Source organism: Thunnus albacares, chromosome 4, assembly GCF_914725855.1.
Source record: "Thunnus albacares chromosome 4, fThuAlb1.1, whole genome shotgun sequence".
In the NCBI taxonomy this organism is placed as follows: domain Eukaryota; kingdom Metazoa; phylum Chordata; class Actinopteri; order Scombriformes; family Scombridae; genus Thunnus; species Thunnus albacares.
In genome coordinates this window covers 15797357-15823257 of record NC_058109.1, presented here as the reverse complement: position 1 = coordinate 15823257, position 25901 = coordinate 15797357, and the positions used below count along the sequence as shown (strand labels likewise).

General features: G+C 39.8%; 1 protein-coding gene across 1 annotated transcript in view; it reads right to left on the bottom strand.

Moving 5' to 3' along the window:
• Positions 1-19422, bottom strand: part of slc6a11b (solute carrier family 6 member 11b) — a 29405-nt gene extending 9983 nt beyond the window's left edge. The window contains exons 1-7 of the mRNA XM_044349329.1: positions 19134-19422; positions 18210-18437; positions 17596-17730; positions 17214-17354; positions 16983-17064; positions 12852-12984; positions 10283-10417 (exon numbers count right to left, since the gene is read on the bottom strand). Of these exons, the coding sequence (XP_044205264.1) occupies positions 10283-10417; positions 12852-12984; positions 16983-17064; positions 17214-17354; positions 17596-17730; positions 18210-18420 (837 nt within the window). The 5' untranslated portion in view covers positions 18421-18437; positions 19134-19422. The remainder of the gene's footprint in view (positions 1-10282; positions 10418-12851; positions 12985-16982; positions 17065-17213; positions 17355-17595; positions 17731-18209; positions 18438-19133) is intronic.
• Between the last annotated feature and the right edge of the window lie 6479 nt (positions 19423-25901).

Below are 25901 nucleotides of genomic sequence, written 5' to 3'. Positions count from 1 at the left end.
ACATACATAGATAGATAACAATTCAAACAGGAACAAAGTTAACATAGACACATACAGAAGTTTTTGGGGCAACATCTTCCAGAACAGCCTCAATCTTCCTCGGCATAGATTCTAAAAGTTTCTGAACTCTACCCAAGGGATAACACTATTCTTCAAAAGATATTCCTTCATTTGGTGTTTTTATGATGGAAGACGACTGTAACACATTGGTCCAAAATCTCAATTGTGATCTTGAGACTGGAAGGTGATGTCATATGATTCACTTCATTTTCATATTCAAACCATTAAGTGACATCTTTTGAACTGTATGGAAGCATCTATATTTGTATGTTGTCTGCTGATTTATTCAGTTTTTTTCTTTGGACATGCACAGTACACACTCAAAAACAAATCAAAGTTTCATAAACCTTTAAGGCATCTGTTAATTTGACATATGCTTGTTCAAGCTTCACTGTAATTTCCACTTCATAAATTCTGCTCAGCATGAACAATGTGAATTCTTTGTGTGATTTTTAAAAAATTAATTGAGAACAGAATTAGAGCGAGCAGAGAAGGCTTTCCAATTTACAAGAGATTACCATGATATGCCAAGAGGTTGCTTTTTATCTACTCTAAAAGAAAGCCCACATTTCTTTTGTTACACCTGGTCTACCTAATTTTCACTGACTTTGTAATGAACTTTTGGCTCTGCTAAACCATTTTCTTTCTCCTCTGAGAGGTGCATAGTTGAGCGGCATGAATCATGGATTAGCATCCTAAAAGTTGACACAAAGTCTTCCAGTGCCTAAATATTCATATTCTATTTAATTCTTCCTAAACGCCAGAGACAGTATAAAATACCTGGATATGCATCACGTGCATGGGCTGGAGGTCAAGACATAATACCAACAAAGTCACACATGTGACCTGTGTGACACAAGCAACCTGATAAAGGGGCTGGCACCCAGCAGTCATTTCCTTTTCATCTTCTCACCCAAACATGCAGGTTGTGCATGTTGTTAGCATGAGCTAGCATCAGTGCTTTACCACCTATGCCAGTCGCCTCGTAACCTATTGGTTGGAGCTACAATTCCATCCTCCAGTGGTTGCATAGCCAGTACTCATCTCCGCCGGGTGTTTTACAGAAAGTCCAACCACAAAGTGTTGGACTTTCCCAAGAAAGTAGCCAACTTCTTTCCCCAGCGACGTGCCTTGCTCACTTATCTGCTTAGCGTCTCTGCTCATTGCAGGTGAATCGCTATCATGTGCTGTATTAGCTTGTGGGTTTTATACTTGACTGACCAGTCTAGCTGAGGTGTTTTTGCCTTGTTACGATGGATGTGTCGACAGTTGGGGAACCATAGCAGAGAGTGTTTTGTTTCACCCCTGGCTACTGTCTTAACACTTTTACAGTAATTGCATACAATTACACCTACCAGGGTGACCTGTGTGAATTACCGGCGACTCTAGCAGAGTGTGGACTTGAGTGTTTCTCGCTCTACTGCTACATCACCAGCCTTACAGTGATAAAGGTGCTTGTTCAATTGTATTTGTAGCTGAGTGTAGCTTTGTAGCTCAGTCCAGAAGACGGCCATGACAGATGTCCATTGTGCCTTGGGATCAAACACTTTAGGCAGGCACTGACAGAGAATGCTTGACATGCTTTCTCATCAAAAACCCCCTCCGGGCAAGTGGAGACTGAACCCAGTGGTGGTTCAGATGATCTGGGAGAGGTACAGCAGAGTGGATGTGGACCTGTTTGCTTCAGAAACATCAACACTCTGTCCACTGTGGTTCTCCCACTCAGAACCAACCAGTCCATTGGTGCAGGACACGCTGGCACACCCCTGGCCAAACTGCCTCCTGTATGCCTTCCCTCCACTTCCACTACTCATGCTGACACTTCACAGAATCAACAGATGCAACCACACAGTGCTGCTGGTGGCTTCATACTTGCCAGGGAGGATATGGTTTCCTGTGATCAGTCAACGTCTTGACGAAGTGCCATAGTCTCTCCCACTGAGATCTTCTGTCACAGTTGGGAGGCACATTTGACATCCTCACCCAGATCACCTTCATCTGCATGTTTGGCCCTTAAAGGGCCGGGCTCACTACTGAGTTCTTGTGATCAGGCCGTATTCCATAAATCTGATGCATTGTTTGTCTGTTATGCAGAGCACAGGAAGGGTTGTCCTTTGTCTAAACAGAGGCTCTTGAACTGGGTTGTTGATACCATATATGTGTCCACTTCTTGGGCTTTGAAAGGTGTTCCACTGAGTGACATCTGTGCAGCAGCTGCTTAAGCTTCTTCCTGCACCTTTGCTCGCTTCTACAGAGTTGTTGTGGCTGCCCCCCACCTTGTGGAAACAGCGGTCTGCTCCTTCAGTCTGCAACTGGGACTCATTGAGTACAGATTCCTCGTGACTTTGTTAGTATGGATCATCCAGGTATTTCATACCATCTCTGGCGGTCAGGAATAATGAAATAGAATGAGAGTTACGAATGTGACCAAGGTTCTATGAATTCTGGATGACCACCAGAGTTAATTGTCACTTGGAGACTTGACAAGAAGATTCTGTAGGAGATGATTGCTGGGTGTTAGGCCCCTTTGTCAGGTTGCTTGCGTCACCCAGGTCACATGTGTGACTTTGTTGGTATTATGTCTCGACCTCCTGCGCATGCCTGGGATGCATTTCCGGGTATTTCATACCGTCTCTGGCAGTCATCCAGAATTCATAGAACCTTAGTTACATTCATAACTCTATTTCCACTTCACTAACTCCATTACTTTCCACAGTTTTTGGTGGGGATTAAAAGTGACAGTCTAATTTAAGGTTTAAAGAAGAATTTAATATTTTACCTTCCTAACTCAAAGCATCATGGGCAGTAGACTTTTCCTTCAACTTTACCCAAATTACATACATTATTATTGCTTAGCTCTAGTGGTATCTAGGCATGTGAATAGTGTTGCCTTGATGTGCTCATATTTTGAGATATGCAACTCTGAGATTTCTGCCACCACCTCAGTACAATGTAGGTGAATGGAAATTTGTTTATGGAGTCCAAAGTACTAAAAAAATGTGGATAATGAGCAATAGCACAAGATGATGTTTTTACATCACAAAACATTAGTTTGACATTGGAGACCACAGTTTGCATCTTGTGTCCTACCAAAAGTCAGTGTTTGTTTCTTCCAACCATAAAGGAAATCCTTCTCCAACCTCAACCAAGTAGTTTAAGTTGCCTGAACTTAACCATATCTTAACCATCACAGTGGCAGATCAGAAAACACTCTCATGTGTTATTTTTGGAAAGCAGTGACAAATAAGCAGTTTTATCATACACGTGTATGGGGAATTGTTTGTAATTGATCAGTTGCTGCAGTGAAATGTCTGTGAATAATTGTTGTGCAGTTGTGCTGCTCTATTGCTGATGTTGCATCCTGGGCAAGAGAGGAAAGTCCCTTATGGAGACTGTTTAAGATTCATTCATTTTTAACTTTCTCTTGTAGTTTAATCCTCTTTAGGGTCAGTGATTATCCCAGTATACATTGGGCTGAAGAAAAACATCCTGGATAGGTCCCTGTTTCAATGCACAAACTACAAACTACTAACAAAGTAGCACATTTTTAGTAAATACTTGGTGATGAATAGAGGCAAAAGGGTAAAATGCGAATATTTTAAGTACATTTACTCAAGTACTGTACTTACAGTAAGTACATTTTTTTATTTTCATGTTATTATATTTGAACTCCACAACAAATTACTTTCACTCCCCTACACTGCCAGCTGTAGTTACTAGTTACTTTACAGGTTAAGATCTTATATAAAGAAACATATTAAACTGGTGGCTCCCAACTTTGGGAGTCACCTCATGTAAATAAAGCAGTGTCTTGTTGGGGCCCCTTGTCATGTTTCAGATGTCTGTAAGTTGTTAGCAGCTTCACCAAAGTGACTTTTCCTCTCTAAACTTATCCGATGGTTTCATTTAAATAATTGTACAAGGACCATGGAGATAAAATTCTCCAATATTTCACAAGAAGGAGAAAGTGAACAAAGATTTATGTAGCAGAACAATGGTGTGAACCATTGGTCTAAAATAGCAAACTGTATATAAAGTGGTTGAAAGTAGTTCCACCTTGACCAGCTACAAGCAAAATGCTATTTACAAATTGATGTATCATCATAAATTATGTCACATATAACAATATTTAATTCACAGGGGCCATTTTCTGCATATTAAGTACTTTGATAGTTTGAGAACATTCAGATGATAAATCAGATTTTAAATGCAAGACTTTTACTTGTAATGGAGTATTTTTACATTGTGGTATTACTTTTACTATGTGGAATCTGAGTACTTTTTCTACCACTTATACCACATATGTTAGTTGTATTGTTCATGTATATTATGGAAATCAATCACAGTATCTTGACTCATGGACTACATGTGGATTTACACATGTTTAGATTTTTAACTGAAACAGCAGTAAAATGTCCATTATGTAACTAGTTTGTAGTGCAGCACTGGACCTTAGGACCCACAGGATAGCATGGGGTGCTACCAAATTCAAACTTAATGCAGCATGGCTCTTTGAAAACTCTCTCACATAACCATTCAGCCACTAATCTCATTTCCCCACCGAGAAACAATTAACAAACGCACGGTCTTCGCTCCCTCCTGGGAGTAACCACGGTAACTTCTGTGACCTCACAAACACAGGACTGTTCCTGTGGAAGAACAGGCTTTTCTCTCCTAATGTTCATTAATGTTCCCTTTAGTTTGCCCTCGGCTGATGGCCGCACAGCGCAGGGAAGCCTTAAAGGCCCAGGCTCGGAGAGAATCACTTGTTGATGTTGTGCCTAATTTGGCCGGCTTGTGTTTGGTTATGTTGAGACTGTGCCTCCTGGAAACTTGTCTGCTGTGTGAAAGCTGGATGACATTGGCTGTAAGATAGTGTTCTTGTAATGCACTCTCCGTGCTCCTCACTTTCCCCTCTTTTTATGAATGAGATGCATAGGTGTTAGATATTTATTTGAGAAATGCAGCATTAAGATATTTTGCTTAAGTAAATCAATTAGATTTCACTCCCCAGTACTTCTGAGCCACACAGCAATTAATGTAATTTTATCTATACCAAATAATCATCACAATATATCACATTATACAAATGGTGCAGGCCTATAACACTAAGTCAGTGGGGGATGCTCTTAACATCTGGTAAATAGTAATAATGGTTTGTCATTTTTCTACTCATTACAGGATTTAATACAGGATAAATTATGACATCTGCAAAGCTAACATTTAGCAGACAGAAATCTTCACCCAACAGTATTAGGAATGTTACTCCAATTTAACTGCAGCTAATAAAATTAACTTAACAAAAAGCTTCATATACAAAAATACAAAATTTTATACCATGGCAACGCTTTGATTTTGATTGTTTTTTTCTCATTCTTGTCTTAATACCATTATGTCCAAAAAAGTTGGATATAGCATATAAAAAGACACAGGCAAGTATTCTGGGATGTGGTTTCCAAATATAAGGTATCAATGAGACCAGCACTATAGAGAAAGTTGGATATAATGGCCATTAGGGGAGAATTTTAAAGGGTTCTGAAGGGAAAAGAAGGAAATGAAGGAAGGTTGGGCAAAAAAGTGGAAAGGCCTTCCAAGAAGTGAACATGGAGAGAAAAAAGGTGTTACATATTGCTGTAGTATATTTCTACTATTCTATCCATTTTCTCCAGTTTTTCATTATAAATCTGATATTAGAGAGTGTCCACAATATTGATATAAACTGAAGGCCCCCTCCAGAAATGTTTTATGATATATGAAAATAATCCACAAAAAAAGTTAATTTACCTTGTTAATCCTTAACTTGTCATCTACTCCTGTTTAAAATTTCATTTCAAAAGTTTAACTACTGGACACAAAAAGTCTCTTGATTCACTGAAAAGTCCATTCTCAGTATATGTGCACTATAGGCTTTAAGTTTCCACATCACACATGTGTAAGTTGTATAGTTGACCGTTATTGGCTCCAGACTAGTTGTGATGTCACAAATCATGTTTATGATATATTCTCATTTATTTTAGCATCATTCTGGTTTTGAATAGAAGATTAAGGTGTTATTTTTAGACAGTTCAACCACATATACACCAGATTTTTTTCTGCAAATAATAAGGTCACATTCAAAGATAGTGACATAATATCAGCACAAAATATTGGCTACTGGCTATCACCACCTGGGCCCAACTGTAGATCCTATTGAGTAAGCTAATCATATATTATTGCATTGCTGATGTCCCTGTTGGACCCTTTGGACAAAGAAGGATACCGCACATTCACAACCTTGTTCTAGCTGTTTGGGATATTAGGGGGAAGAAGGTATTATGCTGCTGAAGAGAAGATAAAGTTAGAAGACAGATTTGACTAGTGAGATAAAAGAAATGACACATATAGCAGTACATTTCCAGTTGTAATGCCTGGAAAGATAACAAGAAAGGTTGGGGAGCATGAGAGTGTGAGAGGTGTAAAGAGGAGGGGTGATGCACAATGCAGGGTGAGGGTGAGAGGGAGGGAGAGAAAGCCGAGGAGAGAAAGGTATAGGAAAGAAGAGAATGGGGGAGGCATGATGAAGTTCAGGGGTGTAAAAAGAGCGGGTAACACACAGCCACACACATGGTGAACAGAACAGAGCCCTGATTGTCCCTGAGGAAGCTAATTTAACATCGGTGTCAGAAGTAATGTCTTCCTCTGCCAAACAGCAGCCCTTCTTTATCACCCTCCTTCACTCTCTCTGTGCCTCTGTTTTTGTCTTTGTTTGTTGTTCCCTTTTTTCCTCCTTCACCGTCTATCTGTATTACTCTTTCTCTTCACTATGTAACTGGATCTTTGAATGCACTGCACAACAGCTGTAGAGCCTATAAAGTCAAAAACAACTATGTTTTTTAAAAAACAAATTTTGCTTCCTTTCTTATTGTAATTTTTAGGAATAGTCTGTTTTTTAAATTTTATTATGTACAGTGTACAAATTTTTATGGTAACAAAGTAAATTTCATTAATATGGGAATATCAAACTAGTTCAAAATACTTCAGAAACACTTAAATGTGAAAAATTGTTGTCAATTTTCCAGGAGTGAATGTTTTAAGTAAAAAAAGTCTTTGTATACTAGAGTATATCATCCAAACAAGAATTATAGCATGATACCGTATGTTCTTAACACTTTTCTAACCACATGAGAAGCTGTTTTGCCCAATATGTCGTGTGAAACAGGCTGGCATATCTGTCTTTGCAGTTAGGGACTGACTGAATTTCTTGTTATTTCTGTGGCAACAACATTGCTTATTATCACATCCACGTCTCACCCCATGGACCGGCTGTTGCCGTGAACAGTGTAAAAGAGGTGTTCAGACAGGATACAAGTCTGAAGAGGAGGAAGCGATCAAATTGGAGCCTACAGTTTCCTGAAATGTTGTGATATGTTGTGCAGATGTAATGTAAAAAATAGAGAGCTACCCATTTTGCAAGCATGAAAAGATTACACAAAGGAGACATGTTAGAAAACTGGAATATTATCACACTGAATTGGTGTGCTATAAGTTGGTCCTTTAGCCTTCAACTCTGACTGCCTGCGTTCAGCCCCGCATTAGTTACTGTTGCTACACCTGTCAAGATTTCTGTTCTCACACAGCAAATATTCAGTTTATATCTGTGGTAACGGTGGCAGATTAACCAGTCAAAATTCTTATTTACTTTTGAAACAATAGGTCCTTAAATTCAGACAGAAGTAGACAAAAGCAGGTTTCCCATTTCCATAGTGTTTTTTTTTATCAGCTGTAGCTAGCTGGCTAATTAAGTTAATGTTAGCTCCATGTGTTGGTTGAAAACTGTGGCTGACTGTGGGTCTGAAATATGCACTTGATGGCTACATACATATTGTGCTAAAACACAGAGGCTAAGAGTCTGCATCCTCACCAGTTGATGATCCATGCAGAAGGCATTTAAACTGCATTGTTCTTGTATTGCAGCGCCAAGCTAGTTAGTCCTAGTAATAAAAGTAATAAAAAATGTAAGGCTAGACTATTATTTCATTCTACCATAACCCTGTTTGGATGCTGAACTTACTTGTTTGTATTTTCAAACAGTACACTTTAACTTTTAATGTTACAAGAGAAAGGCTTTTGGGATAACACGTGTTTGTCAAATGTAATCCTATCTCAGGTAGCACTGACTGCGGTTTCTGGAGTGTAAACTTTCCCAAATTCAATGAAGAGCAGGACAGAGAAAGCTTTCTAATGTTACCTTAAACCCTGATAGCATCCAGGACTGTCTTCCACACAGTGTGAAAATACTAGTCAGTGGATGTGCTACCTGTGAACTACATTTTATTTAACATCATCTGCAAACTAACCTTGGACATAATGTTAAGTTACTACAATAGGTAATAAACAAGTTAGCCAACATGCCAACAATCGCAACTTACAGTAGGATACAAATCACAAATAAATCCACTTTTGCTCTTTTGTTGTTGGTTTTGGAAAACAGAGACCCAAAGATTGGCAGGCCTGTCATGCATAGTTAGATGAGTGAATAGCCAATTCCAAACTCACATCAGGAATCTTTCCGGTGTGAGTGAACTTCCGATTTCTTGTTTTCTTGTTTAACCATGACAAAGAACTTTCCTGAAATGTAATAAACAGGTTCATATGCGCCTACTCTCAGGTTTTAACATTTTAAAGCTAACTCATACTCATACAACTCAAACTGATGGTAAATCTTTTTAAATAATGGTTGTAATTAATCTGTGATATTGTAACATAGTCCCATCTATCTATCTGTTCTCTCACTCTCTCATTTAGACTCCTCATCTATCTCAATTCACGTTGTCATGACACCCCATCCACTGACATTTCTGGAGCACTGTTGCCTAGCGACCTGAGCTGTCTGCCTTTTCCAGACGAGGTCAAGACGTCTGCTCCGTGTGTGTGTGTGTATGAGTTATATGTTAATGCATCACCTCTATTAGCCTCAAATCCTGATCTCTCAACCCTGCAAGTTCTCAAAACTCACTGTTTAGTTGACCCTTGATCATCTCTTCAGCAGCAGGAAGAGCAGGTCCTGATATGACAATCTTAGCTTCATATTAAGCCACAGTAGTATCAGTTCCGCTTGAATGGGACATATAAATGCAGCCAAATGTTTCCAACTACATGGAATAGGTGACTATTTCCAATCTTTGCCCTGGGAGAGGCACCATTTAGTTTCTTTCTGCATGAAATGATCAAACAGGCAGTTGTTTTGGATATACATGTGAGTGTTTTGGAGCGATTGATCCCCCATTGCATTAACAATAACACCACCTGTCCCCCTGGCACCTACTCAGCTCCACACAGGTGGGTGTGAGGCAGGGGTATAAATTTCAATCCCTTGTGTCTAGTCTCTTTGCGTTGGTATCTCCTGCCTTTCTGACAAAAACAGTCACAGTTTTAGCACAATGCAAACAGATCATCCTCTTGAAAATACCAGAATTACTAGTCGAGGACACATAAACAATACAAATACAGGGAGAGTCATGATTTTCTTACCAAGTCTCAAAGATGAATGTGTTATGTACAGTATTTATCATGTCATATATGATGTTCTGGCTTTATTTTCAGGATCTTACTTAGGAACCAAAGTGTCATTGATGTGAAGCACCCCAGAACTCCCTGTCAGTATCATCAGACTTTTTCAGCTTCTGTACCTGCAGTTCCAGTCCAACTTTTACCAACTATCAGCGAGAAAATATAGCAGTAGCAGTGTAGACCTGCATTTGTAAACATGATGTATGCCATCTACAGGAAAAGACAATAATAGCTTCTGCACCTTCGACGTGTGTGTCACCTGCAGCTATTGAGTGTTACAGTATTTTTTTTTTAGCTGCAGTGTGCATGGATGTTTCAGGTTTTACATTTAAAACTTAACATAAAAAAGAGTTTTGCTAAGGTGTGCATATTTTCTGCTGAACACTGAGAAGAGAGTAACATTTACACAGCTCTAGGTGACAGTGTCTGTCCTCTATCCTCTATGACTGTCTTTCTGGTTACATTCAAAAAGAAACAAACAAGAAAAACAGCAGCTCCTTTATAAAACTGTAGTAGTAATACTGATTCCCTGCAGGTGGCACATGTGGAAACAGTTATTACTTTTCTTGCACATAGGTGACATCATCTAGTTGGCACCTACTTATTTTCAAAGGAGGCCAACTATTTTTACTCGTTTACCAGTGGAAGAGAGATGTTTTGGTTCCACGCCTACCTGAGGGTCCGAGAGACGTGAAATGTCTGGGTAGAGGTAGAACTTGATTCCGTCGAATGCTCCGGGCAGCGTCACTCCTCTGATCAGCAGAACCAATAACATGACGTAAGGAAATGTGGCTGTCACATACACAACCTGCAGGAACAAATATGCAAATATTTGTAATATTGATGTATGTACAGATTACAGAGAAAACAGTTAACACTGATTCACTGTCAGAACTTGCAGCAGTAGTTACTTAAATAACCTGATATGATGCAGACAAAATAAGTCAAAGTGAAGTGTGCAAAACAAAAAGCCTGCCAACAATAGTCATCACTGAATAATATCGGGCCATCTCCTTGTCTGCCTGTCTTTGTTTTTTTAATTCCTTCACATCTTCAGGACAGACACTGGATTAACCATCTTGTGTTTAACACCTATAATGACTAGACTGATATCTGTTATATGGCATATAGGATACAGCATCATTCCCAAAGATTACAGCACTACATTTACCACATGTGCCAGAAATATAAATTACTGTAAGTGTCAACCCTGAAAAACCAGAATAAAGAGGACACAATAGAACATCTGTTTTGTAAGTATATACTGTATATATGTCTGGTAGGGTATCATGTACAGCACCGCAGCACTTCCATACAGTGACTAGCACTAACCAACACTCCCTTTTTATTGAACTATTCAGGTTTTGCAGAATTGTGCTCAACATCTCAAGACTCTTAGAAACCCCTTGAACAAAGACCCTGGCCTCTTGGAAGGCAGAGGCGGGCAACATACATCCCCTGGCTAGCTGGCATCCAGTCAAAGTCCAATTGAGGACAGAACAGGACAGAACAGAGCCAGGCCAGGAGACTGAAAAGAAAAGAAGGCTCCTCTGGCCCCATCTCTTAAACAGCAGAAGCCCAGAGGAGTGATGCTGGCAGTGTGGGAAAATGTGCTTCTCTTTGAAGCATGCACGGAAGTGCATGGGTACACACACACAGAAATGGACAAACACACAACTTCATCCACAACATAGAAATATGTGTGAACATACTACAGACACAGATAAAATGGGTGCATGCACACTCCAGTTCCCCATACACTTCTGGTCACATTACTGTACTACTGCATGCAGCAGTTTGATGAATGGGCTCCTAAAGGACTTTTTGTTCATTTTGTTGCAGCATTTCAAGCTTCTGATGCAGTAAACTTCTTAGTCAAACTCCAGGGAAGTTGACACAAAACAAATAAAACTTTATTGTGCCCTCAATAATTCATAAATTGAGGGCATCCAGCTTTACTGAAATATCTTGAACCTCCATAACCTTCAATACCTGTATCAAAATGTTTGAAAATGAATCAAATCCTAACCGAGGTAGTGTTTGAACAGTAAGGATCCATGAGCCTTAATGAGACTGTCCACTCTAAGCTCTGTTAATCCTAACGTGGCCTGTAGGGAAAGTGTGGGAAAACGTGTCTCCTGCCTAGCAGATCCCTCCTTTAATTTGACAAATAAAATGATTACACATCCTAAACCCTTTTCTCCCTCTTTCTCTCCATCTCTCTGGAGATGAAAAGGACAATATTCAGTCTCTCCATGGACTTTTGAAGCTCCACATGCTCTTTCCACCTCACCACGGGTAAACATTTAAGCCACCACAAATTTACTGGTCAAACTTGCCCCTGCCTCACCGTAAATCTAACAGGAGGGCTTAAACGTGAGAATGGCTGGCAAACACAGCCAACAAAGCAAACAGCTTAGCAGAGTCGGAACTGAATAGGCTGTAGGGTCTGTGGAGAAGAAAGCACCTCTCTCTTGCAATGAGCTAGCTGTGGTTAATTTCTCATAGTGGGAGAGAGAGAGAAGTAGCAGAGGCGGAGGCTGAGGATATACTCTGCATGCTCCTCATGAACGCTCTCCTTTCCTCCAGTGAATACAGGAATCAATCTTGGACCGGCTGCTAAAGCCCAGCCATGAAGAAGCATTCTCCCCTCTTACTTCACAGCTAGACAAAAGGCACTTCAGGGAGATATAGGCATTGCTGCCTAGTTGTTTTTTTCCCCCCGTCATGTAGAATGTGAACCCATTAATTTTTCCTCACACCTCTCTTTTTTTCTCTTTACTCTCTTTCTTCCCTCTCTTTTTCTCACTCTATCTCTATCTCCCAACCCATTCTGGCTCATTGAATCTGAGGAGAGTTTCTTAAGGGCTGCTGAGCACCCAAAGCAAGGTGCAGAGTCCTTGCTATCCTCCTCAGGGCAGCTGGAAGCGTCTCGAGGAGAGCATTAAAATGGAAAGGGTGATGGGAGGAAAGGTAGAAGTGGGTGGTGCATATCCCCTTTTGTCCTCTATTTGCAGGGAAAATTGCATGCGACCTCCTGAGATAGAGTTGTTTTGAGGACAAGAAGGGAAAGTGCTTTAGTGTGTGGATGTTTTTAAGTGCATAAAATGAAAATTAAAACTGCTCCAGGGAATAAAAACTGACAGTAACAGCAAATTAGCATGCACACACATATTCATGTACAAATTCTTCCATCATGAGTTGGACACACAGGACAGTAAAGGTGCATTAATCTGTCTCACCTTGCCAGTTGACTTGGGTCCCTTCCAGATGCAGAAGTAGCAGATGAACCAGGCCAGGGCCAGACACATGGCCAGCTCCCAGCGCATTCCCCCCATGTGCTCAATACCATCTGATATCTTCAGTACTCTGCGTCTGTTTTGGCCCAGAGAACACAGATGATTACTGATTTACAATTTGATTTTAGGGCATTTGGTTAATGATCTTGTGTGACACATGCGTAATCCATTGTAGACACTTTCTGAACAAGGTGAAACAATATTGAGAACATACTCTGCAGACTTTCTGAGATCAGTCTTTCGGCATTTAGTTGTTGCTCTCACTCAAAGTGACTAAGTGCAAACTAAACAAGTTACAACACAGAGAGATGATGATGAAAAATAAATATTGCCTTTGCTGCATATAAATAGTAACATAAATAATGTAATTTCTGCTGGTTAACCATATTCCCCTAGATTATTAGTAATGCACTTCTTCTATTCCTCAACCTCAAAGCTCTGTCATGCTCAGTTTCCAGTACAGTGGTCCATTTTGACAATTTTTGAATATAATGTGCAACGAAATGCATTTTCTTGAGGCACATAACTCATCTTCAGCTCAGAAAGAGAAACAAACCTACTTTTATGTTATTTTTCTCACTGCCTTTGCCCTCTAAAGGGCTTTATTGTTCTGTATTGGTTCTCCAGTGCAGCGCAGCACACTGAAAGTCACATGTACTTGCAGTCAGTCAGAATGAGCATAGCGTGTCCCACAGTACCTGTCATATTCATGAGGACAACCCATTAATCCACTTTCTGTCTGTGACTCAAGGAGCAACATTGCCTTGAGGAGACTGACCAGTATTTATCTATTCTATCCTCTGTGATTCCCGTTACTATTTCTTACATTCCTCCTTAATGGTAACTCATCCTGCAGCTAACCTGGAAACTGGCAGTTGAGTATGCAGGTTCCAGGTTGTGAATAATGCAGATTTGCCTGCAGCAATTTCATTTATGCAATGTGGAACAATGCAATCTTGAAGATGACAAGGTGAGGGTGATATGGCAACAATCGTTCTACTTGTGGCTCATCTGCCCCTACACCTAAGAATAACAAGTCACTTTTTATGTGCCATCTGATAATGAAGACCTGGAGGTGGAGAGCAAAGGGTTGAATCACATTAGCCTTGTACCCTGACTGAGTCCCTGCTCCAACCTGGCCAATGTGCTATGAGGGTCAGGTCAGATTAGCAGGAGGAGGACACCCTCCTAAGTGAGCGGTCACCTTCACAAATGCATTCTTGATGGAATGGGGAGGTAACTGTACTGTAGGTAACATGGCAGCTCTGGAGGAGAGACATCATACAAGCCTACATGATGCTCCATATCTTCCAACACTTCGAGCTGCTACTGAGCAACAAGGATGTGTTGGTAGATCAACGTCACTGTGGTGGCCTTCATCAACAAGACAGAACAGTCCAGTCTGCTCCACTGTTATGACCAAGGAGAATCATTGCCCAAACTGAAATGGGCAATGGAGAGTTGTTACCCTCTGAGAGGTCTCTATGTCCTTTAAATGTTGGGGCAAAATAACGTCCAAGGGTGACCACCACCAGACCAGTCAGCCATGACACTGAACCAGACACCCACTGCCCACTGTGGTTCACCTTGAATCAGTTTGACAATTCATCTTCAGGAGTAGCACCACCACTTAGTCAACAAGCTACTCAGTAGGCTCATGGCTGCCATATATATAGCTGGGTACCCAAGGAAAATCCCAACTGGTAAAATCAGTGCATCCCTCTGCAAGCCGATAGAATCTGTTAGATGGGACCTAACATTACAATGCAAAACCCTCAATCCAGAATTGTTGCAAGTTGAATATTTTGTGGTGTATGTTGTTGTAATGGTGGAGTCTTACTAATTCATTATCCCTGAAAAAAGTTCTTCATTTTGATATACCTACAGGTGTAACCCTGATACAGGTCATGTAATCAGCGGTAATGACATCATAGGTAGTCGGCGGTGGTGAATAAACAGTGCATTTCCTGTTTGTTGAAGCAGAGCCAGGCAACAGCATTGATGGAGGATGAGAAGCGAGAGTCGGAGCCACAGAGCTAAACGGTTTTGCCAAATCTTTGCCACCAAGTTCACCCCCGGAGATCCTGACCAGCCATTGATCATCATGACATGTTCTTGGTGGCCGGCCACAGGCTAGGTCCAACACAGCCCCCCTGTCCTTCCTGGTCAGCCAAAAGGGCAAGATGTGAACACTAATGTGTGTAATACCTGGGCATACTCTAAAGTACATGAGAATTGGTTTTATATGTATGCGTAGCACAGCATATTTCTAGAGTGTGACCTGCATGCATACTGTTTATGTTTATGTTATGTAGGTGTGCAAGTTTCTTAGGTAAATTGTAATATTAAGTAGTTTTTAAGTGTTCAAAGGATATGGTTCAAACTAGGGGAAAGCAGAGCGTGAGTATCTTCTACCTGGTCACATAAATACTATTTAATCAACATAAACAGTATTTGGTTTAGTTAGTGTTACCAAAGAAACATATCTTATATTCCTTTACTGATTTGTGATTTTTTTAAGGAAGTGACTATTGGTATGAATTCCTCTGTGTCAATAGTCCATTTATTGTTGGTACATAATTATTACACATGCATATTGGTATTGATTGCGAAAGATCATGTGATCAAATTTAAATTGTTTTAAAATTGAGGAACATTTTTACTTGCAGGTGATACACCTATCTTTTCTATGGTTTGGGTTAAGATGGTTAGGTTTAGGCACAAAAAAAATAGTTGGTTAGGGAAAGATCATGGTTTGGGTTAAAACAGTAAAATGTAGTAAAAATGTCCCGTTTAATGTCACTAAAATGCCCAACATGACAGTAAAAAATGTCCAGTTAGTGGTCTACAAGAGGTCAGTATATTCCGCATATATTCCAATAATTCGGTACCAGTAAAACAAACTACTATCAAGTAGTCAATAGTTGGTAAATTATTGAACTGGTTCCGTAGCTGTAGTTGGTGCCTTTTTTTAAGTCTAAAAAACTCCTACAACACATTAATATATTTTGTTCAGTAGTTTTTTAGGTTCAGTTAAAAGACTTTTGTCAAGATATATCGCTTGTTTAGTGACGCAGTGATAATATTATTGCACGTATGTACAAAATTAATCTGTGTTTGTGAGCCTTTTATCAAACACTCTCACTCTCTCTCTTTCTTACACTCTGCAAACACTTTTTTCCAAGCACTACTTGCAGCAGGGTCTAGTGCCATCTTGCCTACATATAAACTTTTTATGTTAAGGCATAGAAATGGAAAGACAAAGCCATGCAACATTATTTTGGAGTACCAAATGAAAAATCTATACAGATGACAAAATAAGCTTTTTTACCTTCCAGCTCTGATGTTTGTTTATGCTGTATATACAGTACAAAACACGGCAGTCTGTCTTGGCATAGATTACACAAGGCTTGGTCAGTTACTATTTTTGCCAACAACATGGTGGTTGGCTTTTTGGCCATTTCCTTTGGGCATGTCTTCCTCTGGGGTGCTGGCTCAAATCTGACATTTTCATCACTGTTACACATATCATCTCACTTAATTTTGATTTAGAGGCAACAATACAGACAACAATTTAAATTGAACTGTTGTGATTGTAGTATATATTTTGAAAAGGTTGGTAAGCAGGTTGAAAGTGAGATATGACCCAGCAGTGTAAACATAGCCACTGGCAGCAAGACAGGAAGTGTGGTCAGCGTTACACACTGACAAAGCCTGATCTGCTGCCACACACATGGCTCTAGCTGGGAGACAGCTGGCCTACCAGGGCCTGCTGACACACAAATATGAAAAGGACTGACTAATTATTGGGGGAAAGGTTAGGGGGGGTCAGTGAAACAGTCTGGAGCTTTCAGCAGTTCATAATTTCAGCAATATGACACATAATGACATTTAGGAAGGACTGGAGATGTTTGAAGACAACCTGAACTGTCATGGTGTTTTAAGACAAATGATGATTCCATTAATATGTTATAGCCACAGAGAAGAAGTCGCAAATGTAGAATGGTGAACATGACAGAACATGAAGATGATGTAAATTTAAAAAAAAGAAAGAAAGAAAGAAAAAATACTCACTCCCAGAACTCAATGACCGGAGAAGTTGCGTTGGGGTTTGTGATGTTTGTGGCATTTTCCCCGTAGAAGTCAACACAGTTCTCTGTGGATACACAATGACATGTTGTTATTTTTGAGGCATTGCACATTAAAAACCTAGGAGATATTTTCTTTTTTCTCAAGATACAAAAAAGATGCACATGATCATTGCACAAAGAATCTCCTCTCTTATCCAATGTTCCTTCCTCCTACCTGTATTCCAGTAGTGCCCACAGCCAGCCCACGGCAGCTCAGTGGTGAAGCAGTTAAAGAGGTAGAAGATGGCCCAGGATAGGATCACTACATAGTACACGTTTAGATGAGCTTCAATCACCTGGGTTGCATAGCCGATACCTGAGAGGGCAGAGAGTTACAGAAACGGCATGTGAATGGCTACATTTTCAAACTACTGCAAACTCTAAGTAAACGCAGGATGCAGCAGTGACTACTGTCACAAGTCAATAGTTTGCATCTGTCTCAACAGATGTGAACAATCCGTTGTGCGTTTGCAAGAATCAATTTTTATCTGCCCATGTTCTGTATAAAAACTCATGAGTACCCCCTGAGAAAAGATATAAGGTGAGCGTGTTCTTACCCTCGAACAGCGGGCAGACTTTCCTCCAGCAGGTGATGCCTCCCTCACTGGTGAACTGACCCAGGGCAGTCTCCAGGAAAAACACGGGGATACCGCAGCACACGAAGAAGATGACATATGGAACGAAGAATGCACCTTTATGCACACAAAAAAAAATATGCAGAGAACATGAACACCACTTCATCTATCAGTTCTTCTAACTATTCTCTACACTTCTCTTAGGAGCAATTCACAAAATTCTTATTGAGGAAATTAAGATGCTCTTTATGATGCCACACTCATACTGCAAGGTGACCTTTTCAGATTATGCAGAGGATCCATACTGTGCAGTCTAATAGTGGCTAATGAGGGAACCTGCCTCTTTTATTGACATGATTGTGCATAATGGATGAAATAATAAAGGATATTTGTGTTACACTGACAGCTCTCTTGTTGTGGTAAAGGTGAAAGAATTTCATTTACACAGGAAACTTTTACATTTTAATAAGGTTATGATATTGCACTTGCCTAATCTTTTCCAATGAGGATACCTGTCTCATCTCCTCCCTTATTTAGTGAGCAGCCAGTTCACATCCAGTCTACTAGCACAGGTACAGTGAAGGAAATGTCTTTACCTCCTCCATTCTTGTAGCAGAGGTAAGGAAACCTCCAGACGTTGCCCAGCCCGATGATCTCTCCGGCCACAGACAGGACAAACTCGATCTTGTTGTTCCACTGGCCTCTCTCATTGTACTCCCTGTTGTCTAGGCTGGAGCTGGACCCTTCCGGGTCTCTGCCATCCTCTGGTTTACCGTTTATAACGGGCCCGCTCTTCTCAGCTGTCATGACGTTCCAGCAGCCCGCTGAGAGAGAAAAAACACCCACATGCACAGAAGATTGAAAAAGGTGACATCAAAGCCAGAACTTTTAAATGCATTCAGTAACTTTTTTTCTGAAATCTTTCCTGAGATATGAATGGGACTGTCCCATTAATGCAAAACCACGCCCATCTACTGTATAATAGTCCGGATTTATGCCAAAGTTCGAATCCAATTAATTTCCACTGGTTATGCAGCTGCATGGCCCTTTAAACAGTCACAAATATAGATAAAATAGGAGCAGAGTGGAGTCAAGTGTAATACCTCATTAACTATTCATTTAACTGAAAGAAGACAAAATAGATAAAGAATAGAAAAGACAACCAAAGTCCAGCTAAAAAGAGAATTACATATAGAAAAGAAGCTTTGAGTAACATACAACTAAACCACTAGCTTCTGTGAAAATAAACTTACTCTTCTGTTTGGTATCATTATTATAATGCAACACTTAGCGTGAGATAACTTGTTGAAACACAGCCACAGTGCATATGAAAATCAATCAACCCATTCAATTAAGTCATTATCTGCTCACTGGATACAAGTTAACAGCTTAATGAGAAGTTAGAAAGTCAATCAAAAAACAAACTAAAAAAGCGTGGAAGAAAACTTCATGCAAATATGAAGCAGAAATTATCAGTCTAAAAGAAAACAAAGACATGTAACTTGAGTCGCACTACTCACCAGTCTCCTATGGAACAGTGGCAAACCTCCTTTTGGCTCCCGCGATGATGCGCACCAACAATTGCCTTTACAAAACGCAAGATGGTTAAGCCTGATCAGGGGGGTGAAAAAAAGGAGAGAGGGGGCAAAAGAGGAAAAGGAGAACAATCTGGATCCGCGCTGAGTGAAATAGTTTGGTTGAGTCTCTCGACTATATAAAGGAAAATGCCAGACGTGGCAGAGTGACGGTCTATCTTGCACCAGGCGATGGATAACGTGCGACTGCGCTCCCACTCTCCAAGCGGTCCACTCTCAAGCGCCTCTACTTGGATAAAAGCCATGTGGTAACCAGTCTAGCTCTCACATCAGCGTTACCACGACACAGAGAGAGCAGGCTGGCATGGAGAGACGGGCAAAACACGAGAAAAAAGTTGGGTTGATGTTGGTTTAAGCATCAGGTTTACAGTTTGTCTAAAATAACTGAAAGTAACATTATTAAGCAACGTATTGCAAGCTTGTTACAGCTGCCCCATTAGCTGTAAATATGTAAATAAAAAATAAAAAAATAAAATAAAGGCTTAATGCATCAGCAAAACGCAGCAATTCACAATGATGTATTTTTATATCAAGGCAAAACCACAGAAATGCTGTTTTATTTCATAGCAGCCACTTGAGTGCCTGGAATTGGGTTTTGTATTTCACATCCAACTCATAGATCATCGTTTTGCCTTTAATATCACTATTCATTTTTTCTGGCACATTTAGGCTATTCCATCAGGCTATTTGCTAGTTGCAGGAACTTGACTACTGTAGGCGTCAGAAGGAAGAAATCAATACATTTTGTAAATTTCTGGATGCATTTTCAAACCTGTTCTCCAGGATCTGGGCTTTTAATCTCTTATTTGCAGTTATCAGTAAAATTTTCTTGCAGACATTAGACTACTGTAAATTCCTTATCTGAATCAAGGGTCTAAGGTTAGAGGCTGGGGTATGCTGTGCAGATTGTAAAGCTGCTTGAGGCAAATTTGTAATTTGTGTTTATGGGCTACAGTATATAAAACTAAACTGACTTGATCTGACTTAAATTCAACATGCAACTAGTAAGACAACACCAATCATAACATTTCGTAAAATGACATTTATGGCCAGTGTGTTTACATTTTAAGCTTCGTCTTGATAACAGAAGAATAACAAGTTTTCAAAGAGGAAATCATTGATGTGTTACAACACGATATGATAAAACTGATATCAAGCTTGCATGAGAGCCCGACCGATATATCATCAGTGCCAGTAGTTCCAGTCAATATCACTTTATTGTATCAGCCTATATGTTATCTGATAAAAGATCAAGATGTTTGAGGTCATTTAGGTCACCATTACATAGTTTGTCCACCAGAGAGCACTGACAAGTTTATTTTTCAATTGTAAAATGACCCACTCAGTCAAATATTTGGTCATAGTTCTTTTTTTATTAGGAAAATATTTGTTTATGCTGTCTGTTGTTGTTAAACAAATATTGGCAAATATACTATCAGATTTTTTAAAACTCTCAAATATCATTATCCGTAATGGCCTCAAAAATATCAGTCGGGCATTAGTCTGCATTTACATATTCAAGACAACACAAAAAGTACTTTAAAAAAAACAAAACAAAACAAAAAAACCTGTATACACACGACACCTGAGCTGTTAGTTGAAGGCTTTTGGGAAGTCAAGTCCTAATCATCAAAGAGGCAGTGATCCCGTTTGATTTATGAATTGATGTCAACAGTCTTGTTCCCTTTGTCCAGCAGTTGCTCCTGCTTTGCTCTCAGCATACCAACTCACACTCCTTTGTCCCATTTAGAAGTCCCTCTGCACCCGAGCGTACAATACCATTAGAGTCCTTATTTAAAAACACTGGATTGTAGTTGTCACCAGCTAATGATGAATGACCAGCTCGTCATAAAGTCTTAATAACCCATGCTTCTTGACAAACAATTGTTTCCTCGTGGGCTTTAAAAGAGAGTTTGTAGGGTTTGTTCATACACAATTTGATTGCCTGGTTTCCAGGCGTGATAGACTCGGTGCACTAGGAACTCCCCTGACTCTAAAAGCCTGACCTAGTCTCTAAGAATCCCTTCACGCAAGGGTCACTCGTCGTTAGAAGCTTAAAGGAAGTGCCCTGCATAAAAAGTATGGCCACCCAAAGCGGCTGGCAAACACTCACTGTGCCTTTCAAGTAGAGTCAAGTCCTTTATTTATGTTGCCCTGTACAACATTATCAGAGTAGGAACACTGGATGAGGATCAAACTTTGATATTTCCTCACAGGTACAAGGTTTACCATTTTTTTGCTTAGTAAGAAATATCAGGTCTTTGCCTTAAAATTGCTACATGAAGCTGCAGTGCTGTGATTGTCCAGCACATCAAAACAAGTTTAGACCTTTTCTAGTTAATTGACAAAGCCCATTCTCAAACTTTAGGAGGGTCAAGAGTCATTTTGGACTACAATATGAGAGAGATTGCCTCCAGAGGACATGTGTTAAAAATAAATAACTTCACTGCAGCTCATGATGGTCTGTTGACAAGAAAGCTGCAGGTCATTCTCCTCCACCATTATCCTTTTGGCCCACTGACTCTAAACCAAGCAAGATGCTTCAAAGTAATTGGCTGCCTCGTTCCTAAGGGACCCCAAAGTTGCTCTTTTAGTTGTTTGAGTCCAGAGGGACAGAGTTACTTTGCTGTCCAGTTAGGACACTGGAAAAAGACTTGTTGCTGGGAAACCTATCCGATGGCTTTTACAAGATGCTGTGAGTGAGATGAGAGAGGGAATAGACAGGTGGACTGTAGTATGTTAGAGGCAAAGGTGAAAGGAATGCAAAGAAAGCAGACAGACATAGAGGAGAGAAGCAGAGTGAGAAAAGAAGGACAGTGAGAGGAGGAGAGTGGATAAAGCTGCCTGTCTGAATCTCTTTTGCCCTCTTCTGATGTTATATAACTGTTGTGAATGCTGATCAATTTGTCTCTAAATCTCTCTATAGCCAACATCTTTTCTCTCAGGAGGATAGCTTGATGTATTTGCTCTTTTCACAACAAACTGTGACAAAAACTTGAGCAGCATATTGCATTGTTTTTTTTCACTGTTGGCTACTGAGCAGTTTTTCAGTGCTCATCATTGCACATTTGTGTATTCTGCGAAAGCAGTTGTTGAAACAATAGAAAAAATGAAGCCATTGATTTTTCCTGCACATTTTCGTACTGGAGTTAAACCAGAAAATGTTATGCACAAATCTACTTCTTTGGGCTTGTGGAGCATAGTTTATGACTTACTTGAACCCCCAATATTTGTAAATACATGTACTAACATTTAGGAGCGGCCTCGTACAGAAGCAGGTTTTCTCATATTTATGTGTCATCAGTGTAAAATGTCCTGCTGTTCACATTCTGCAGAGTGTCATTTTCAGGGATATGATATATTTTGGGTGATAATCAGATATATTAAGATTTCCCATGACATCTTTGGCCACTAGCTACAATCCTTTTCCCCTTTTAAAACAGAGATGCATATTATAACAGCAACACCACGCTGGTATACATCGTAGAGTGAAAGGTAGTGCATGTGTGACGAAGTGCAAAGACTGTTCAAGTAAATGTTTAATGTGGGGAGCCCGCAATGATTTGTTAAAAAAGAGTTCCATTATGTACAACTTCAGTGTGTTTTAGACATAATGTTCAGAAATCAACACTGGTTTCAGCAGTTTTAAGCATAGATGAAATAAGTGTTAGTGAAAAAGGTGATGTTTGAGAAAATGGTCACATTCCTCTAATGTCAGCAACAGTCAAAATGCTGCATTGTGGCTCTAATGTCCTCTGGAAGCAATTTCAGAAATGTCAGTTATTAATAGATAAAGGCCTTCAAGTACATTCACAGGCGAGTTTTGTGCTTACACTATTAATCTATTTATCATTTATGTGCAATACCGCACCTGCGCACCAATGTGCAATATAATGTATATTTGTATATATTTCAATTTGCCTCTGTCTTGTCTTTCTTTTCTCTCTCTCCTTTTATTATGATTGTAAATATTTTATAATATATTCTGATTTGAACTAGAGCTTGAAGAAGCCAGAGTTCACTGCCATCAGTGTTGCCATCTGCTGTGTTTCTGTGCATGTGACAATAAAAGCTCTTGAATCTTGAATCTTCCTTCAAAGACAAAAATATACTCGGTGTGTAAAGATAGCTGAGAAAAAGAAAAGAGCAGCGAGCAAGATGCTCCATTTACACATCAAGTGGACATCAGGGGTAACGTGTCCACTACTGTCAGTCTTCAGCTGCAGGAGGATAGCAAGTCGAATGGGAGGTTGTCCAGTTTGTTAAGGGTTTGAGGTTTAGTAGAGTATCATCAGCATAGCAGTGAAGGTCATTTTTGTGAGTGACACAAATTACTCACCATAAGGAAGTTTAAAGTGTGACGTGTTGGTACCAAAACTATTCTATAGAAGGAAATTTGAATGAAAATAACTAGAAGGCATTCCTCTGAAAATCTCCCATTTGATAAGTTTGACATGTTTGGAACGGAGCCCACTCAGAGGAAGGACCCAAATTGACTGACAAAAGACAAAGTCATAACTTCAGCCAGATCTGCCATTCAGTGCCCTGCAATGCTAATGCTTAGCCAAGTGTATAAACCTCCAGCTCAATGGAGACACCATCCCACATCTTCATATCAACAGCAATTTGTTTGAGCAATTCAACAAGACGCCCCCAGAACATTTAAACACGGGTCACTTCACTGAGAAAGCTTTAGACTGCATTGATGCACAATTTTCACCAACGACAAAGAGAAACTGCAAGGGAAAGTGAAGAGAAAAGAAGCTAGGGGAAATGCAAGACAAAGAGCCCAGCGCAACAAATCCCAAACTCAGGTTCAACAAACTAGCTGCAGCCAATCCACTGCATCTATTCAGTCCACTTGAATCAAGCGTTTCTTTTATCCCCATGCGACAATTAGTCTGGTGTCCAACAAAAGGTAATATTTACATTCACAACAATAGTGTGACAGTATCAGATAACAGTACAAAACAATGAATGTGTGATAATTTAGCTTGGGTCACACACATACGCGTGGGCATGCATACATACACACACACACACACACACACACACACACACACACACACACACACACACACCAGTACACACACCAGTACACACACACACACACACACACTCTGACCCAACCTTACTGCTTTCCTTGGAGAGTCCAATAGCTTTTTCTGCTTGGCAAGAGAGGAGCGTTGAGTAGCTACCAACCAGGGCCACCCAGTAGTGAGTGAGACCTGCCAGCAACACCCTCGGGCACATGCCAGTAGAGCTGAGGAGGCTGATATTGGTATGCTGAATATTAATACTATAAGGGACTAGTGCTAGTGTAACAACGAGCACTTCAATAAAGTAGAAATGCAGTAACACAGTATTCTACAAGTCGCATCTCTCCTCTACATGATATGAAACCATGTTATAATTAATTATGTGATATAGGAAGTATAAATGGTTTAATCTGACATATTTTTGCTGGTGTGCAATGGATCATCTGTAGCATTTTTTGGCATTTACTAACATATTTTCATACAATCGGAATTTATCCATCCATTTTCATAGCTACTGTCTGTCCTTTGCGAGGTCACGGGGGCTGGAGCCTATCCCAGATGACACTGGGCAAGAGGTGGGATATACCCTGGACGGGTTGTCAGTCTATCATGGGGGCTGACACATAGCAACGGACAAGTGTTCACATTCACATTCACAACTACAAGCAATTTAGATTTGCCAGTTAACCTAACTGGCTTGTATTTGGATTGAGGGAGGAAACCCACGCAGGAAATGGGAGAACATGCAAACTTCACACAGTAAGGCAGTTGTTCTCTTGAGTTGTTAAGTATCTGTGTGACTAATAACTGACACCAACAATTACTCCCAGAGAGAGTACACAAGTCAAAACAAGAGTCTAATCGTAATATATTACATAACTGTACTGTATAAAAGCTGTTCATTTGAAACCAAACCAAATACAATTCCACACAAACTTGGTCATATTTCCTCTCGATTGCTTCAACTGTTTAGTGTCTACATTTATGCTGTAGAAGATTGTTAAAATATGTGTGCAGGAGAAAATTAACAGCAACACTTAGTATCCTGATAAAACAAAGAAAGAAGAGTTTGAAATCAAGTGGATGAAGTTGTGTGGAAGATCTCAAAGCTCAACATGAGTACCATCGCTAAGGACGACTATGTCTATTCAAACAAGTTTTCTACTACAACATTTACTGTAGTGATTGACTGCCTGTGGTTAGTAATGTTAAACTACTATATAAGTCACCATATGGTTAACTGAAAGTTGTTGGATGTAGCAACAGTAACTGAGGTTCAAGATTAATTTTATTGTGTATTCTGAAACTGCACATCTAGTAGTGCACAGCAGAAAGAAATGACTCACATTGACAACAAGCAATAAACAGCAATACAAACAAGATAATTCCCAACTAGGTCATTTAACATCCACCCTTTTATAGAATTTTTACCTATTTGGCACACCCAAAAGGAAAAGCTTATAACAGAAGAACTGTAAGGCCAAGATGCATGTATTAGCCTTCATTTGACAAGTGACATCTTCTAGTTTCTAGAAATGTGTTTGTTTGGCATGTGGTTAAAACACAAACAAAACTACATCAGTTCAAATAATATATAAAAAATATATAAATAGTCAGAGAAATATGATTAACTAGATAATTATAAATAAACAGC